At 38.3% G+C, this 18695-nt stretch overlaps 3 protein-coding genes across 3 annotated transcripts; all 3 read right to left on the reverse strand.

The window, feature by feature from the left end:
• Positions 1-106: 106 nt before the first annotated feature.
• Positions 107-6082, reverse strand: LOC144655044 (tolloid-like protein 2). Its single transcript, XM_078515264.1, has 4 exons — positions 5995-6082; positions 4107-4142; positions 1970-2347; positions 107-870 (listed from the first exon to the last, which is right to left on the reverse strand). Exons 1-4 carry the CDS (start codon positions 6029-6031, stop codon positions 107-109), a joined length of 1215 nt encoding a protein of 404 aa, XP_078371390.1. The 5' UTR covers positions 6032-6082.
• Positions 6083-6308: 226 nt separating this feature from the next.
• On the reverse strand, positions 6309-8155 carry LOC144654613 (uncharacterized). Its single transcript, XM_078514806.1, has one exon. The coding sequence runs from the start codon at positions 7899-7901 to the stop codon at positions 6951-6953; it is 951 nt and encodes a 316-aa protein (XP_078370932.1). The 5' UTR covers positions 7902-8155; the 3' UTR covers positions 6309-6950.
• Positions 8156-15320: 7165 nt separating this feature from the next.
• LOC144655045 (CUB domain-containing protein 2-like) lies at positions 15321-17748 on the reverse strand. The gene is made up of 3 exons (XM_078515266.1): positions 17712-17748; positions 16548-16925; positions 15321-15904 (listed from the first exon to the last, which is right to left on the reverse strand). The coding sequence occupies exons 1-3, from the start codon at positions 17746-17748 to the stop codon at positions 15321-15323; spliced, it is 999 nt and encodes a 332-aa protein (XP_078371392.1).
• Positions 17749-18695: the final 947 nt, after the last annotated feature.

An 18695-nucleotide genomic window follows, 5' to 3' on the forward strand; every position in this document is an offset into this window, starting at 1 on the left:
TATACTTTTCACAGGATCAACTTTTCTTCAATAAGGTGTAATTCAAAGCCAGGTTTAACAATTTGTATTAGACAGCCAAGTTTTCGTATTTAATATTTTACATAGTTTACAAAAATCTACCTGATGATCTGTTGAGAGCTTTGTAGTGAGCCACAAACCCTTTACGCGAGACAGACCCATCAGAGATGAATTGCATGTAAATGTATTTGCCTGAAGAATAAACCGGTGGAGGGAGACTACTTCCACAACTTTTTGACAAAAGAGAAGCGTAACTATTTTGTCCGTCAAAAATGTTTACGCTATCGTAGCGGCACTGGGCATTATATTCCAGATCAAATGTAGTAAAGTAGACGAGGACTTTCTGCCTGTAGGGTGCTTTAATTAGCCAATGGCAGTTTTTGTCGTTATCGTAATTGTTCGGATATCCAGGACTGTAGATTGAGCCATTCCGAGTGTAGCGTAGATCAATAGTTTGTTTCTGACCACCACATCCCAGATTTGGGGTTGGGGTTAAAGTTGGAGGTGGAGTAGGATAGCTGTATTCCATATGGTAAAATGCCATGAATCCTGAGTGAGCAGCACTAGGATCGGAGTAAAAGCGAGCACGCATGGATCCAGACAATTTGACTGAGGAAGGGATTTGAGTTCCACAGTACTTTCCTATGAGGGAATGCTCCCTTCGCACTTCGAAGTAGTCGGAACAGTTTCCGTATGAAGAACCCAAATTGAAAACAGTGAATGTAAAATTAATCATCTGCCACCACCTTGCTGTAATGAGCCAATCACAAGATATGTTGCTTGGGTAATTCCAAGGAAAATTAGGACTGTAAATGACGCCAGCAGAGGCCTCAGGCACTATTGGCGGACAACCTGAAATAACAATAGAATGCGAGACTAAGCTCGTGTGGTGCGTGTCAAAATCAGATATAAAGTTGAAAACTCTTTGCAGTATTAAATTTTTGAGTTAAGACAGGCGTTTGGTACAAAGGAAAGCTCTTTATAAAGCTCGTCCTTTTAACACACTGAACTAAAGACGGGCTAATCTAGTTAACTGACACGGCAAAGAGTTTTCTCTACTTTATACTTTAAATAGCAAGATATCTACAGATCTCTACAGGGTCCACAAAGTAGTCGGCGACGTCATTGTGAAATACGGTAAAATTATGCCTGCAATCTATCACCACCTGGGTTGTTTAATATTGGATAACGCTTGTCGTGTTCTGCTGTGGTTAATAGCTTAATGGACCCCGTACCTCTCTTAATTTAGTTTTCCACTCAAGCTTCAAATAAGATTTGTTTGAAGTTCACGTTTGGAGTTTTTATTTGCCTTTAAATTTTTTGTGTATACAGTAGCAAAGTTTCTTTACTTACTATCATTTGATTCATTTCCATCTTCGTTGTGCAATCTGCACAACGGAGATGAAAAATAAAACCACTCGTAGCTACACGTACTGTACTTAACAACTTCCTCCAGCTATGATGCTAAAAACGTCATCAATATCTTCGTTGTTTCTCAGTTTCACGTATTCAAGATATTGATTTCTACTTCAGTGAGTGTTCTCTTCTCTCTACTCAAACCAATCTATGTTAGGAAATGGGTGTTAGGTTTCCAGAAGCTCGAGTCTCTTGCATGGTTGAAGAGCATATTTGTTATCCATTGAGGAGTGACCTGTTTTATAACCGGTTGCTATCCTTGACCATCTTTTCTTACATGACATTGTACATTGAACTTTGAGTTAAAAGAAGGAGTTTAAGTAGGTTAAAACTCTACGAATCTATTTCATCAAATTGAGCAATATGGTTTGTCTTGAATGTTTTCACAGAACGGTGTGATTTGTAAAATACCGTCCCTTTTATTTATGTCTATATTCAAAACCAGGTTTAAATCGAAATTGAACTTAGAACTATACGCATTGGACAACCATGCAAAATTCTAGATATTATATTTTACGTAGTTTACAAAACTGACCTGATGATCTATTGAGTGCTCTATAGTGAGCCACAAACCCTTTACCCGAGAAATACCCATCAGAGGTGAATTGCATGTAAATGTATCTGCCTGAAGAATAAACCGGTGGAGGGAGATTTCTTCCACAACGTTTTGACAATTGAAAAGCCGATTTGTTGATTCCGTCAAAAATGCGTACGCTATCGTAGCTGCACTGGGCATGATATTCCACATCAAATGTTGTAAAGTAGAGGAGAACTCTATCCCCATAGGGTGCTTTGATGAGCCATTTGCAATTCTCGCGGGAACTGTAATTGTAAGGATATCCAGGACTGTAGATTAAGTCATTTCGACTGAAGCTCAGATCAATAGTTTGTGTTTGACCATTACATGCTGACCCTAACAAGCAAATAATCATATAATTATTTTTTTATGTTCTGTGTGGACGCAGTAAAAACAGACTGGTTGAATAAATATGTATCAGCCACGCCTTTGTTTTTGTTTACATACGAGAGTTTCAATATTTAATTTTACGCGGAACGTGTCTAAACGAAAGAGATCACTATCAAACTGCTAGAGGTAATTAAACAGACTTCCAGTGATACAATTGACAGCAATGCTTTAAGATTTTGCTTCACCATACAATTTTCATAATTTCGATGACATCGAAAGTGGCGGAAGCTGACCAGGGCCCCTTAAGTTAAATTACGAAGTTTTTTTTCAAGTTCCCTCATAAAATTTATTTTAGCAAAGAATACTAAGAAAAAGCGATTGAACTGGATAGAGACTCTGTCAACTGTGGGAACTCGATTCCGTATCACTTAGAGATAGCAGCACTCTTAAAATAACACACTAGAGAAAGCAGCACTCATAAGAAATATTCCATTTTCTTGAACTTTTGTTTAACCTTTACTTTTTTCTGGACTGTTGTTCTTCTTCCGTTGCAACTATTAAAAAGCTATTTTTCTGCAGTGGTTTAAATGTAATAATACTACTCACATTTATTTTGATGCAATGGAGAATTTGCGAAGTTTATTCAGATATTTAAGAGATTTATTTACACCATTGTTTTCAATCAAGTAAATAGTGATTATTCCTCTCAACAAAGTACAGCAAATGCCGACCATTCTTATTACTTGAAGGCGGTGAGATTAAGGTCGCGCAGGACCCTTGAGATCATTATATATGTATTTATTTAAAGAGTATGCACGAACTGCGACGAGTGAAGCCGACAACAAACGAAATATTCATGACAATGTTTTTCTTAAAGTTCTTTGTACAAGTAATTACACGGTATTGTTCTCAGCTTTGCGTACCGTGCGCTGAAACAAAGCAAATTATCATAATTAGATTCACAGCTGCGAATATAGCACACGTCGGTTGTAAACATTGACTCGGAAGGTCTTCGGAAGCGGAAAATCCTGCAATTTTGTGTCCAAGTTTTCTCCGCCGATATAGAATTTCAGGAGTTGATTCGCGAGGAACATGAACTTGGTGCACTCTTTTGTGTTATGACAAGAGCGAATTTTGAAATTTCGTTCTCAAAATGAAGAAAGCACGTTTCAAAGTTTAGTTTTCACATTTTTACTCTCTTAGAAGCAGATAACTTCTAGCAGTTTTTGAAATCGAAAATTTCGTTCTTGTCATAACACAAAAGAGGTTATGATTCATCACTAGGTTATATAATCATTTAATTCGGTGCGCTGTTGTAGCCAAAAACTTGGACACAAAATCGCATTATCTGCAGTTAAACTTTTAAGAGCCTGTAACATTACAGTAAACGGTCATCTCACAGTAAAAGGACAATCACTATGTAATTCCATCATCCCTTAATATCCTTGATAAATTTCAGAGGAATCGATGTTCAAAATGTAGCGAATTAAAGCTTTACAAGATAGCACCCCGTCAAGAAATTTGGTTAATGAATTTATTAATGAGCAAGGGTCCTGCGCGACCTTAATGTAAAATTCTACCTCGTCTTTTGCCAATCTAAAGGTATCCTTAAGTATGTATGATTGCAGGTATCCTAACCTGAAACTATCTTTTGTAAAAGTTAGTATGCTCTTGAAATCTAATACTTATACAAATTAGCTCATAATTTCGGTAGGTCTGTTTTCCTTAGTAGAGGGGGGTGGTGTGCATGTAATTATGTACTTACCTCCAGCAATAACTCGCATTTCAGTCAAAAGGAACACTGCAAATCATTCAAAATGTCAGTCAAAAATTGTGACTTACTTACTTTAAAGGGAACCTCCACTCTCACGACAAGGTGGCGTTTAATGGTTAAAAATAATGCTTTTATTCCACATTTCACAGGACAAGGGAGAAATCGAGAGCCCCCTCCCCCCCCAAACACTGTTGAAATGTTGTCGCTCGGTTGGATGGAAAATAATTGACATTGCATTGGGTCCGGGAGGGTGCGGTTAAGACAATGCCAATTTTTCGTTGAAACAGTTTATGGTCCCAAGACTTTTTACTGGAATTGTTGGTTTACTTAAATGTCCTCGCATTACCATTTACTTATTTTCACGCTTTATAACAATATTCCGCCGCCCAAGTGAGTCTTTATGTAGAAATATAGCATGATAAATTTTGCAAAATTTATCATGCTATATGACAATATTGGTGAGTGTTTTTCTATACTTTATGAGCACATAATTTATCACACTGCACTTTTATCATGTCTTTGTAAACCGGCGATGGATGTTGACCTCGCGGCAAATATCTTTCCTTTCTTTATAGTTTTTGATTTTGTCCATCAGTTCCACTGTATCACTCTCACTGTCCGAACTGTCCTCTGTAGCTAAGTTCTACAAAATCTCGCGTGTGCAGTCGTAGATGTGCCTATCGGGTATTTAGACTGTGGACTGTATCTTATGCTTTGTAATGTTTAGCTTGTTTTGCTTGCTGATATTTACGTTGACGATCATATGAGTTATGTCGTTACAGTTCTGAGATCAATGCAAAGGTACATTTTGAAAAATAGAAAATAATGCGACATTTAATACACTCCAATTCTATCTTCCTCTAAAAATCGCGAAATTTAATACTCGCGAAATATGACTCTTGATTTTTTGCGAAATTTAATACCTGGGAAGTTTAGTGAGAATAAGGTAAAAGGCGCATTATCCAACGTTTTCTTTTCCCAAATGCTTACTTTCCAGCCAGTTGAATAGTAAATACCGATAACGACCAAGAGAGAATGAGGAGGTAGCTGAAAAAAGCCCTGATGACTTGTATTCCCTTAAAACAAAAATAAATTATTGATACTACAAGTATCTGATTAGATTCGATAAACTGTTTACTCCTGCCAATATGTCACGCACATAATTTCGTTCAATTCTAAGCCGCTGTTCGGGAAAATTAGCCCGAACTACTTCCCCAGGAAGGAAGGAAGAACGCACTCGAGAAAGCGGCTGAAATCGCAGGTTAGACGGCTCGATTTGGGAAGCCAGCAGGCGACAGGCGGTTTAGCAGGACAGAGCGCGGAGCGCGATACTCGTGCCCGAGGCGCGCGGGCAAACGCGAAGCCTCGGATTTCGCGCTCGTGAATCGCGCTCCGCTCTCCGCTCTCTTTTAGTATTCTTATTAATTTTAGGGCCATTTAGTAATTTTAATTTTTATAAATATTGTAATGCGCAAGTGAAAATCCTTGATTGATACTTGCGCAATATAAGTTCATTAATTATTATTATTATTATTGCCCCGCTAAACCGCTGTTCTGCAGCCAACGGAAATCAAGCTTGGCGCATTTTAAGAATTACAAATTATGATCGTGCTGTTTCACACTTGTGATGTTTGTTTAACTTCTATCGCCGAGATTCCGGCGAGAAAGAGCATAATTTCGCTTTATTGTTAACACGGCTCGGACAAACGCGAGTTTCTTAAACTCAAAACATGAACATGATTTTAAAAACTTCGTGAACAAGTAAACGATTTCTAACAGTTATCACATCAAACTATTTTCAGCCAATTTTCAACTTCTACAAATTGCTCATTCGCAAACAAACAAAGAACTGCAAAACGCTCAATTAAACGTTACTTACCCAATACTGTTAATATCACTTGTCGTCTAAAGTGCATTTTCAGGCGAGCGGTGTTTGGCGATCTGTAATGCTTTTGAGTTAAACGATACAAATGGCGATGTTCCAATAGCGTTATTGATTTACATCAGCCCGATCTAGTAAACAGGACCAAACGACGTGAATTCCTGCATACCTGGTGACGTGAACGTTCGCGTCTGACATTTACAAATCTTAATCGGAGGGTATCGGGTAGCGTGTGTGGGGGGGGGGACTGGGGGTAGTTTTTAAGCTCCCTGTGCTCTGTTCCACAATACTGAGCATTCCCATGAAGAAGAACACCGAAGGAAACAATTTGTGCAGTTCGCCGATAAACAAAACATGATCATAAATTAGAATCGTCAGGGTTGTTTCAGCAGCTCGAAGCAGGTTTCAGAAAACAAGTACAACTATTGGTCACGGAAAAATACGTCCTTACCTGTCGAATCTATAATTCCAACATACATGTTTGCGCCATTTAATTTGGCCCATTGCGTTCACCACGACACGCCAATATTGCTACTATTGCATGGACAAGGCTAATGTGGTTGCTCTCTTCGTAATGATAAATAACTCTATTTTTAATTTTCCAACTGTTTATGAACTAACTGTTTAATATGTTAAAATTTTCCAAAATTTAATTGTAAAAAATGTAAAAAATTAACATACTCAATTTCTTTGTTGACTTATAAAGAGCAAGTATAAAATAAATACAAATTGCAATGCTTTTGGGGTGTTGAGTAAGTGTATAGAATTTTTAAATAATTTTAATACTTGCTATTATTTGACCATTTTCGCCTCAATAACCTTACGGTCTTATGAAGCTTTTACTGTATTGCAAGTCTGTATTCAACAGACTTCTAGTCTTAAAATTAGAAAACATTTTAAGAAAGATATTCCAGTTCCAAACTATTACTATCTAAATGCAGCGTCTAAGGCTTTCAATAATCTTCATGAACCTTTTCCTGATAAAGCACCAAAATCTTATTTATCATCATGGTATAAAAGTAAAACACAGTTTTCAATTTAGACACAATTTGATAGAAAGCGGAACTCTGAAAATATTTACCGCAAGAAGCCAAAAGAACGCTTCTGTCCTGAAGCACGTTAACATATAACTCGTTTAAACTCTGTTCTGAATCCAAGCTACATCCATAATTAAGTGCTCTGTGGGACTTTAAAAGGCAAGGAAACAAAGTTTCTTGCTCCATTTCCTCCACCGCGTTCATAAACAGTTGCAAAGTTTCGTTCAAGTTCCAGGACGAATGGTCCTCGCAAAGAAGCGCCCTTTCAATTTCTTGTGCCGTGAATTCTTGGAAAGAAACCGGTTTATTTGACAAAGCTATTTCTTGGGAAGCATACCCAAGGTACTTCGCAAGTCTTATACTTGGTCTTAATTGTAAGCAGAGCTCTTCTATTTTGTTTCTCATTTGTATATTTTCTTCTAAGCCTTCCTCAATATTACTACAGCCTTGTGTGACCTGAATCTTTAGCGATTTGACCGTGTGGCAGAATGTCCTTAAGTCCATTCCTTCGGCTAAATATAATTCCTTGGCACTTAGGTTCAGCTCTAGGCTATTCACAGTTAAATCCATCAGGATGCTTGGAAACAAAACTGTTTCTCCCATAAATTCTGCTGATCTGATGAAGTCCTCAAGCGCGGATACAAAACATAACTCTTGAGCGTCGTGACCGCATCGACTATCTTTCAAATGATTTTCTTCTTCCATGAAGTAGCTTCTTATTTGGTGCGTACCGTGGGCTAAATAAAATGAAATTGGGCTTATTTTTTGTCGATGTAGCTTTTTCCGTTTCAACCTTGATTCTTTCACGATCGTTAAAACTGCACGTATTTTGATGCGTGACGTCACCGATCGATTAAATATTGGCATCGTGTTTCTGCGTTGCAGCCGGACGTGTCACAATATCTTATTACGACTTGTCACAATTTGTTCAGCGCTGCATGTACGTGCTGAAAAGATTGTTTTACACGGTAGCTCCCAATTCCAAAGACAAAAGTACCTCGGTAGACTACCGATCGCAGTGGATATCCTAATAACATATATGACCTTGATTTAGTCAATAAGCGGTAAACAATGTCTCACTTATGCTAAACGTACAGGTCTTGACAGACTTAGTTTTGTCACACGAGCTCTTTTAATGATTTGAAATTTGTAAAACGGCGACATTCTACTTGACGACATCTCTTTATTTTGTAGCTTCCCCAGTATCGTTTCCCTGTTTCTGCCTGCCTCCAGGACGCAAAATTTGACTTTAATAAGAGTTGCTTCTTTGAACTTTCGAGAACGTTAACTTCTGCACGAAACTGTGACTTCGGAAATGGTAATTTCAAATAAACAACTTTAGACAGCTTAGAGGGCCTAATACTTACCTCAACCAATCATGATGCTTGATCGCCGTTCCAATATTGTTTAAGTAGTGGACCGTGAAAACGCATCATGACAATAAAACCAGAACATTTAAAAACGTAAATACATTTTTCCAATATTTAATTATCTCAAAAGGGTTTCTTTTTTGACAAATAATAACCCCGTAGATTGAATGGAAATCGTCACTTCCAGTATTTTTAAGCGATCACGTGACATCGCTTTATGCCGTCGCACGATCGGCAGGATCCTTAATTCTTTTATTCTGTTAAGCGCAATCGAACAGAATTCAAGTTTGACTTTACAAGAAATCGGTGCGTAGAACACAAGAGCAAAATACTTCCGTGCAGTTAGAATGGAACACTACAATGTATAAACGAAAGAGACTAATTCAAAACGTGACAAGTCAAAGCAACTAGTGTACTAAAGTCAAAAACACTTTAGTTATCTATTTTAATAGATAAATTAAATTTATTTGTTTACACATGTCGGAACAGCCCCCGAAACGCCCCTCAAAACACGAACTATGCCACGCCATTGAAGTGCTACAGACGTTTAGTTTTTTGGTTAAGGTTGATACCGATTCTTTGAAAAAAAAAAAAACTTTTAAGAATAATCAACACTAATGGATTATTATAGAAGCGTCAGGGCGTATTGAAAGTACATCGCATGAACCCTTTAGCAGTAGCCCGACGTTGTTCTCTTTGAAACCCGCAAATTTCGCAGTAACCGGACTTCTCCTGCTGCTTTGCTTTGTTTCCTGTCACATTTCGTTAGGTTATGATTCATACAGTAATTTAGAAATGTATCGTTTAATTTTCACTCGACTTCTCAATACTTGTAATAGAACTTGATTATAATGTGCAATGTATGAATAGAAAGTTAACAGTTAACAACAACTTTACTTCAGGTGATTTTTTTTTAACTCGAACCTTTTTCAATTTCCCTTGGAGGTTAGAGCTATCGCGAGTCTACTGTACTATACATTTTGTGCCAAAAGGTATTTCTTTAGTTGCTTCATAATTAAGTTAATTGGCACATTGTACGAAAAGTTAACCTGTTTTAGATTAGTACTCGACTCGACTAGGTTTGTATTAATAAGAAGTAGATTATACTAGCTCAGCTCAACGGGAGGTTGCTTTAATCTTCTACCCCTTTGTAAGGCACAAATTTATGGGAGTTGTGACTAGGAGTGAGGAAAGTCCCGTAATGCATATAGAAGACGGGACTTCTCTGGCGATGCGTGGCACTTGGAAGTTTATGTTAGCACTGATAATGTATAACAAATTTTAAAAAGTGTAACTTTGATCAAAGTTACATTTGATCAAATTGAGCCGTTCGATCACCCAGTGACATGTTGGTGATCAGGGGCGGATCCAGAATTTCTCAAAGGGGGGTGGCTGTTTACCAATATTTTTGTTTACTTTATTGTTCAAGCCCCAGTTTGTATTTTATGGTAGGGGGGGGGGGGGTTTCGGGCTTTTAGGCAGTTTTTTGAAAGTGGAGTGCAAATCATTTTGGGTCTGCGACCCATATTTAGTGAAGCCAAAGGCTCCTTCCCCCTAGGGGGGTCTGGGGGCATGCCCCCCTCAGAAAATTTTAAAAAGTTGAAGCCTCTTAGACGTGATTTCCGCGATTCTGAGCAGCTTTATACAGCTGTCAATTAAGTTATTAAAACACTGTTTTTCCTTTATAATTTGGCAAAAATTCTTTCTTCAACTTACCTTGAGTTATATTTCGGAGAAAACGTCTACTTCTTACAGGAAAGAACAGATATGCGTTTTTTTGCTCACCCACATGCGTGAAAATTTTTAGCCCTTGGCAAAGTGGCCCGGGAACAACTTTGGCGACTTTGTTTGCTTTTGAAATCGCTTTGATGCGAAAAAACGGTACGAAAACTCGCTAAAAAAAGATGTAAATAGAGAAGAAAATCATTCCAGCAAGGCTAAAACAACTCTTGAAAGTTAAAAGGAATCTAATTTTTTCGACGTTTTTGCTTGTCTACAAGCTAAAAACGTAGAATAGGGGTTATGTGGTCAAAATTTGGAACCACTTTTTTAATTTATCAAGGGACTGTTTTAATTTCTCAAGGGATTACTTTCCGCTGTGGGTGATCACTTGCGATCTCGTGAAAAAAACGTGACTTGTCACATTTACAAACGTTATATAGCAATTTTAAAAGTGACATGTCAGCTTTCTTATTTCAATGCACGTGTGTCTGAAGGGTGATCTATAAAAAGCGTCGCACAAACAATGGATTGCGTAACTAAAACACGAATAAATAATCACTAGCACTTACTGTAAATCGTTTAAAAATTACAAACGTCAAAAATAAACCATACCAAAAAACTCGCTCTTTTCAAAGATATTATTGAAGTTAAAACAAATGCAAGAGATGGGGGCTTCTTTTAGCTTAGGAGCGGTTAAAAATTAGGCCAAATTTGGTCGCTACATGCAAGCGCAACTCTATTTCGTCATCAGCCTAGGTCGTTAGGGACGTGACCTCGCGTTGACAGGGAATGACAGCAATGTTGCATGAATCGGCTTTACAACATGCGATCGTATCTACGCAGTTCGAGTGGAATTTCAGTCAAAGACAGAAAAATTCTTTCGTATTTCATCTTCAAGTATATATGTATATATGGCTTTTGTTTAATCCTGGGTCTTGATATCCGACCCTCGCAGGGCCTAGACAAAACGCAGCTTGAGTGTAACGATTTGTTTACGCCCCAATTATATGCGCAATGTTTTCTCCGACAGTAGTCGGAAATATCCGTATTTTTTTTTCGTGCTTTTTCGTGGAGCAATCGTAACGATACGGCCTTGAACACATTGAACAGCGGTCTACCCGGCAATAACAATTCAAATATGGCGTCGCAAAAACAAAGCTTCGAACGCATATTTTGCTGTTTCATTTGCTAATTTCGCTGCCGTAATCGACTGCCTCGAAAGGTCCTTGCAATTTTAAAGTATAGAATTGTCAGATCTCGATGAAATTTGCACTGTTTATTTGTGTAATGTTAAGGAATATGTGTATAAATACCCGGCGCGGACGAGCCATTTTTGACAAAATTATATGGCTGCATTTTCTCCGCGAAGATAGGAAATTGTTAAACTAAACTACAAAGAAACTGTAATGATAAGTTCGAAGAACAATGCACAGGATAAACCTTCCACTCATACTTCATGCAAAAACGTCGATATCTCGAAGAGACTTTGATTTAAAATTATACACACATGTTTTGTTACATTAAGCCAGAAGTTCATAAAACAGGCCTTTTGAAAATCTCCTATTTTGGAAAAATGACCTTTCTTAACTTTGAACGGCCGCCTGACTATGAAAGGTGGATGGACATTGTCCTTATTTTCTATTTTAATATGTTTATTTTTATTTTTCTGGTGGATCAAGGGGGGTGGCTAGCCACCCAATCCACCCCCCTGGATCCGCCCCTGGTGATACCTTGTAAATAATCAGTGGAAGTTGAAGGTGGAGCACATTTTGTAGCAAATGCCTCGGGATAATTAGGTGGACCAACTTCTGTATTAAGGGCGATGCATTTGACGTATGAGATGTAGTAGATGTGTGCAGATGGAGGAAACGTGATCTTAGTTAGAAGCATCTCCGGTATAAGGGAGGAGTTGCGAGGAATTTTCATTTACTCGGGATGGTATAGCTGGTTCTCTCAAACGCCTTATCGTGGTGCACTTTATGACAACAACGATGATCGAAAAAAGGATAACTGCAACAAAAATAGGCACAGCAATTGCAGTATCGGTTACAGGTGACCCTCGCCCTGTAAAGAAACAGAAGTGTCACGTTGATTTTGCCCAGAAACAGCAAAAAATCAAAAAACATTTGTGACTAAGCGACCAGTAAAAATTAAACTTTGGTTATATTTGATCATTATGGTGTATTTTGGCAAAATCGAAGATTGGCTTCTTTGATAATTTTCATTTTCAAAACATCAACCCTAGCCCGTCATAAGAAGATAAGCTTAGGGTATCTTTTTAGTCATCAAGGTTTCACCATGTCTCTAACAACGTTTATCCAATTTTTTCTTAAAGAGTGAGTCATTACTTCTGCAATAATTAAGCAGAGATAACCCCGTATTGTTTCAATGCGGACTCCTTGCCTCAATTGATGAAATCTAATTTAAACTCTACATATTACACTATATTTTAAATTTAATAAAAGCAAAAAAGTAAATAAACCAATAAGAGACACAAACAGTGTCATACTTAAATGCGGATCTTAATACCCTTCAATATTCGCACAGCCGACAAACCGACATTGCCTAGCTATTGTTTATTGTATCTAATTTCACTAAAATAATTAAGTATACAATTTGTACCTACAAGAAATGCTTTATTTTGAATGATGCATACCACTCCCTAACGACATCAAGGTAAGGCCATATAGCAGTGGTCCGCCAGTGACTTACCATGCCGAAACACTTTTATGAAACGATTTTGTTTTGCGTGAAACGCGAGGGGTGGTCTGTAGTTTTGCATGTATTTTATAAAGTTAAATAAATCTTTTAGTGGTTTATTTTTTGTTTGCCGACTTTTTAAAACTTGAAGGCCACCCCATTATTGTTAAGCAATAAACAACCAACTTTCTCTTGAGAAAACGCATTGAGGGAGCTAGGAAGTACCTTTTTGGGAACGGACTGTTGCCTGAAATCTGTTCCAGCTGTGTTGACTATAATACTGTACGAGCATGTGGCTCCCTGTAGATGAAACAGTTCCATCACTGTCTCCATAATAGCCTTTACCGCAGAAGGTGCCAAGTAGCTGAGCAGTTGATGAGTTTCCAATTCTGACTTTTACATATCCACAGGAACAGCTCGAACAGCTAGACATGTACAGGTCATCAAAACTTAACTCCAGGATATAACCTTCCGTCGTGTCGATTTGAAACGTGCAGTCTGTCGTACGATACATATTATGATCATCACTTTTTGGACTGGAAATCGATGCTGAACTAGAACTTCCAATATATATACCTTAAAGAGAAATAGAATAAATATGTTGATTATTTACCACAGTGAAAATAAAAATTCCAGGAGTAAGTTAGAATTGTTGGCCTCGTATCTTACACTATAAGAGGGAATAACTGCGCCGTAGAAATCCAGTTAAATGGAGACAATTACGAATGAATTTTGATTGAAATTGCTGTGTATCGGAGTCACATGAATTCTACCGTACAGCAAAAAAATTGTGTACGGGAAGCGAAAGTTTCATAAGAAAGTTGACTGAAAATTTATTGTGCTTACTATATACAGGGAATAATCGGTAGTGCCTTTCCTGAAACTGCACAAAAGCCAAAAAAGCCATAGTTAACTCAACTCCGCAAAACGCAGGAAAAGGTTGCAAACGCTTAATGCAAAATACTAAATGAAGAAGAAAAGCAGAAAATACTTAAAGGGGAGAACTGTCGCAACGTCACACAGTACAGTGCTCGGCACAAAATTATGATTAGTTAACTCGCTTGCTTTTCTCTCGTGTTTTATTCGACTAAACTGGTAAAACCGCACCACAAATTTTCGCGCTTTCTCAAACTTTCACTTCGTTTACATTAAAATCAATTGTCTAGTCGATCTTAATTTTAAACAAAATATAAAACAATTGTTCTATTGACCCTTGTTGGATACGAGTGGTCATAGGCAAGTGGTACGTTATAAGCCAATAAAATGAATCTAGTTGAAAAGCTTGCAACGTGGCTCAGTAAAACATCTATTTGTGTAGAAAGAAAACCAACTTACGTTTTTGAGAATATGGCCCGCAGACGTATTTTGATGCCGCGGGTTGTGGATAGGTTGTAGTAGGTAGTATTGCCACAGCTCGTGTAGGTCGTATTGCCACAGATCGTGTAGGTCGTATTGCCACAGATCGTGTAGGTGGTATTGCCACAGATCGTGAATGTCGTATTGCCACAGATCGTGTAGGTCGTATTGCCACAGATCGTGTAGGTCATATTGCCACAGATCGTGTAGGTCGTATTGCCACAGATCGTGTAGGTAGTATTGCCACAGATCGTGTAGGTAGTATTGCCACAGATCGTGTAGGTCATATTGCCACAGCTCGTGCAGGTCATATTGCCACAGCTCGTGTAGGTCGTATTGCCACAGATCGTGTAGGTCGTATTGCCACAGATCGTGTAGGTAGTATTGCCACAGAACGTGTAGGTCGTATTGCCATAGATCGTGTAGGTCGTATTGCCACACCTCGTGTAGGTCGTATTGCCACAGATCGTGTAGGTAGTATTGCCACAGATCGTGTAGGTAGTATTGCCACAGATCGTGTAGGTCGTATTGCCACAGATCGTGTAGGTCATATTGCCACAGATCGTGTAGGTCGTATTGCCACAGATCGTGTAGGTAGTATTGCCACAGATCGTGTAGGTAGTATTGCCACAGATCGTGTAGGTCATATTGTCACAGCTCGTGCAGGTCATATTGCCACAGCTCGTGTAGGTCGTATTGCCACAGATCGTGTAGGTCGTATTGCCACAGATCGTGTAGGTAGTATTGCCACAGAACGTGTAGGTCGTATTGCCATAGATCGTGTAGGTCGTATTGCCACAGCTCGTGTAGGTCGTATTGCCACAGATCGTGTAGGTAGTATTGCCACAGATCGTGTAGGTAGTATTGCCACAGATCGTGTAGGTCGTATTGCCATAGATCGTGTAGGTCGTATTGCCACAGCTCGTGTAGGTAGTATTGCCACAGATCGTGTAGGTAGTATTGCCACAGATCGTGTAGGTCGTATTGCCACAGATCGTGTAGGTCGTATTGCCACAGCTCGTGTAGGTCGTATTGCCACAGATCGTGTAGGTCGTATTGCCACAGATCGTGTAGGTCATATTGCCACAGCTCGTGAAGTTCGTATTGCCACAGCTCGTGTAGGTCGTATTGCCACAGATCATGTAGGTCGTATTGCCACAGATCGTGTAGGTAGTATTGCCACAGATGGTGTAGGTAGTATTGCCACAGATTGTGTAGGTAGTATTGCCACAGCTCGTGTAGGTCGTATTGCCACAGATCGTGGGAAGGTAGACCACGTAGGTCGTATTACCGCAGATCGTTTAGGTCGCATGGTCTCAGATCGTAGGTAGGTAGACCAGATATGTGGGTGGGAAATAGGCCAGGAGGGGTATGGAGTTGATGGAAAGCTATATTCGCTTTGATAAAATGCCATAAATCCTGAATAACTGTCACCAAAATCGGAGTAGAACCGAATACGAATGGACCCAGATGTAGTGATAGAGGAAGGGAAGTCAGACCCACAGTACTTCACGGAGCGAAAACCATATCGCACTTCTACGTAGTCTACACAGGATCCGTAAAAAGTAGACCCTAAGTTGAATCTCGTGAAATTTAAATTGACCGTCTTCTGCCAGGGTGCCGTAATAATCCAATCACATGTTGTGCCGTTTGGGTAGTTCCAAGGACAATTAGGACTGTAAATGACGCCAGCAGAGGCTCCAGGCGCGATAAGTGGGCAACCTGAAACAATAGTGTACGTTAACAAGTACCGTTACTAGAAATGACGTCCACAACTGTATTACTTCAGCTTTTGCTATTAAGGTGTCTTTTCTTTATGTGTTCATTATGTTAGCAAACCCAGGCGGTTTATTTCGAAAACGAATTTCTAGAACAGCGCTCAATATCCGTCAAATTCCGATGTTTAAAAGAAGAAACGAATGCAATAGAGAACTTATTTGAAGGTTAGGTGAAATTTATGGATTTTAAATTTAGATGCGGAGAACATAGCAGGGATTGGATTAATTAATTGTAGTCAAACTGTTGTAATCATAAAAGATTGTCTGTGTAAAACTTATGGTCTTATGTGAATATTTATCGTTTTATACTTTTTTTATCATGACAACTTCATATCAATTAAAGTGGCAAAAGGCCATTTCATCCTTATTAAGGAACAATTATTCCTGTTGGTTCAGGCATTGGCCTGATTATGGTTTGAAATTAAACCAAAATATTGCCTTCCAGTTAATCTAACTTGCTCTGGTGAACATTGTCGCTATTAGGATTAAATTTTATCTTTGAAATGTCAGATTATCTGGATTATCCAAATGATCTAACTTACGGATTGTCTGGATTATACTTACTTTACATAGTTTACAAAACCTACCTGATGATCTGTTGAGTGCTCTGTAGCGAGCCACAAAACCTTTACGCGAGACAGGCCCATCAGAGGTGAATTGCATGTAGATGTATCTGTCTGATGAATAAACCGGTGGAGGGAGACTATGTCCACAACTTTTTGACAAAAGAGAACCGTCACTGCTTTGTCCGTCAAAAATGGTTACACTATCGTAACTGCACTGGGAATTATCTTCCAGTTCAAATGCAGTAAAGTAGAGGAGAACTCTATCCCCATTAGATGCTTTGATGAGCCATTGGCAATTTTTGCGGTTACCGTAATTGTTAAAATATCCAGGACTGAAGATTGAACCACTTTGACTGTAGCTCAGGTCAATAGTATGTGTTTGACCATCACATGCTGATTCTACAAAGAAAATAATCATAAATCATCTGTAAAAACAGAATGGTTGAGTTGATATGAATCTTTTTTATCTGTTCTAAAGATAAGTTAATTAGAATACATAGTTGCTCTACACGTTTGGTTATAAAACGCATTATTATTTAAAGAATCAGGGAGAAAAGATCGAAGCGGACAGTTACTCTTTTAACTATGGGGGCCCCATTCCGTGGCACAGTAAGAATGCTTCAATCATCAAAAGGACAGAATTTTCATGAAGTTTCTCTGAATTCTCCCCGACCTTGAATCTTTCCTAGACTTTTTTTCCGTGGCAACATTTGAAAACTCCTTACCTGGTTTTACTGTACCAATATAGATCTCAGTTTTTTAAAAGCACTGAAGATTTTGCAAAGTCTATTCAAATTAAGTTATTAAAAATATATAATTGCACCATTTTTAAAAAGGAAATATTCATTATTCTTTTAAACAAATAACACCAAAAACGACCACCCTTAAGACTTTCAACCGATGAGATTTTAAAATGTTGATCGTGCTGCCTGTCACTTGTGGTGTTTCGTTAAAATTTATCACCCATATCTCGGCAAGAGAGCAGATTTTCGACAAACAGTAACGGGTTTCCTAAACTCAAAACACAAACATTGCGACAAAAGATCTGAATACGGTAACTCTTACAACATTAACTTATAGCAGTGTTCATACCTAACATATTTTGAACTAGTCAACGATTTACCAACAGAAAAATTAAGCCTTTGACTTGGGGTTTTGTTTTGTTTTCGTTCAAACGTTACTTACCCAATACGCTTAATATCACTAGTCGTCTAAACTGCATTTTTTGTAATAAAGTACCTAAATCTTATTTATCATTATGGTGTAAAAGGAAAACACAGTTTTCAATAAAGACACAATTTGGTAAAAAGCATGACGTCCTCTCTTTAATTCGTAGCTTCCACAATATTATTTTCCTGTTGTTGCTTGCCTCAATGACGGAAGATATGCTTGTAAAAATAGTTGCCTAGTGAACGTTTTAGAACGTTAACTACGGCACGAAAAGGATATCGTAATTTCGAAAAAAACCTTAGACAGCTGAGAGAGCCATTAACTAAATTAGCCAATCATTATGCTTCAGGGATCGCTAGTACAATGTTTTCTTAGTATTGGACCCTGCAAACGTTGGCCTGCAATTGTTTTTACCGTGTCTAAAGAAAGTATATGTTATGTTATGTTATGTTAAACGCTCTCGGGGGTGGGGGGTTGGGAGAGGAGAGCAAGCAAAGATTCTGATGACAAAACGAGAGAGTGCTTGAAACTTCCAATAAATATTTTCCAATATTTAATTTCTTAACCCTATTTAGACCGGGCTTTTTTTGGACCTTATGTGACCGGGGGGGGGGGGAAGGGGGCTTCAAAAGCCCCCTATATAAGGTAGAATATTTAAGCAATCGCAATAAGACTTATAGGATGTATAGTATGTCCAAACATCTATCTTTTGGTATACGACGTCACATCATGCGACAAAACATGTGACAAAACAGCCGCCATCTTGGATCCTCCATCTTGGATTTTAAAATTTTTCCAAAACGGCAGAAAACCACCCAAAGTTACTGTAGAGTACTCAAAATCAATAAAAATGTGCTTAAAACCGTAAAAAGGTGAAAATTTTTGCATTTAAGTTAATTATCATTAATAGAAACACGAAAATTACAGATTTGGGAAAATATGCCTGTCAAAATGCCGTTGTCATGGTGACGTCAAGTTTCTGACACAATAACCTATCCT

The sequence above is a fragment of the Oculina patagonica genome, chromosome 5, assembly GCF_052425735.1.
Source record: "Oculina patagonica isolate OP01 chromosome 5, crgOcupat, whole genome shotgun sequence".
Classification (NCBI taxonomy): Eukaryota; Metazoa; Cnidaria; class Anthozoa; order Scleractinia; family Oculinidae; genus Oculina; species Oculina patagonica.

Bases quoted from the DNA above. Each gene is read 5' to 3' on its own strand.
- LOC144655044 (XM_078515264.1), bottom strand. From the start codon at position 6,031: ATGCACTTTAGACGACAAGTGATATTAACAGTATTGG. The intron at 4,143-5,994 runs GTAAGTAACGTT...AATGATTTGCAG, and splicing joins AGTGATATTAACAGTATTGG to TGTTCCTTTTGACTGAAATG. The intron at 2,348-4,106 runs GTAAGTACATAA...TTTGCTTGTTAG, and splicing joins AATGCGAGTTATTGCTGGAG to GGTCAGCATGTAATGGTCAA.
- LOC144654613 (XM_078514806.1), bottom strand. From the start codon at position 7,901: ATGCCAATATTTAATCGATCGGTGACGTCACGCATCAAAATACGTGCA.
- LOC144655045 (XM_078515266.1), bottom strand. From the start codon at position 17,748: ATGCAGTTTAGACGACTAGTGATATTAAGCGTATTGG. The intron at 16,926-17,711 runs GTAAGTAACGTT...TTTTCTTTGTAG, and splicing joins AGTGATATTAAGCGTATTGG to AATCAGCATGTGATGGTCAA. The intron at 15,905-16,547 runs GTAGGTTTTGTA...CTATTGTTTCAG, and splicing joins AGCACTCAACAGATCATCAG to GTTGCCCACTTATCGCGCCT.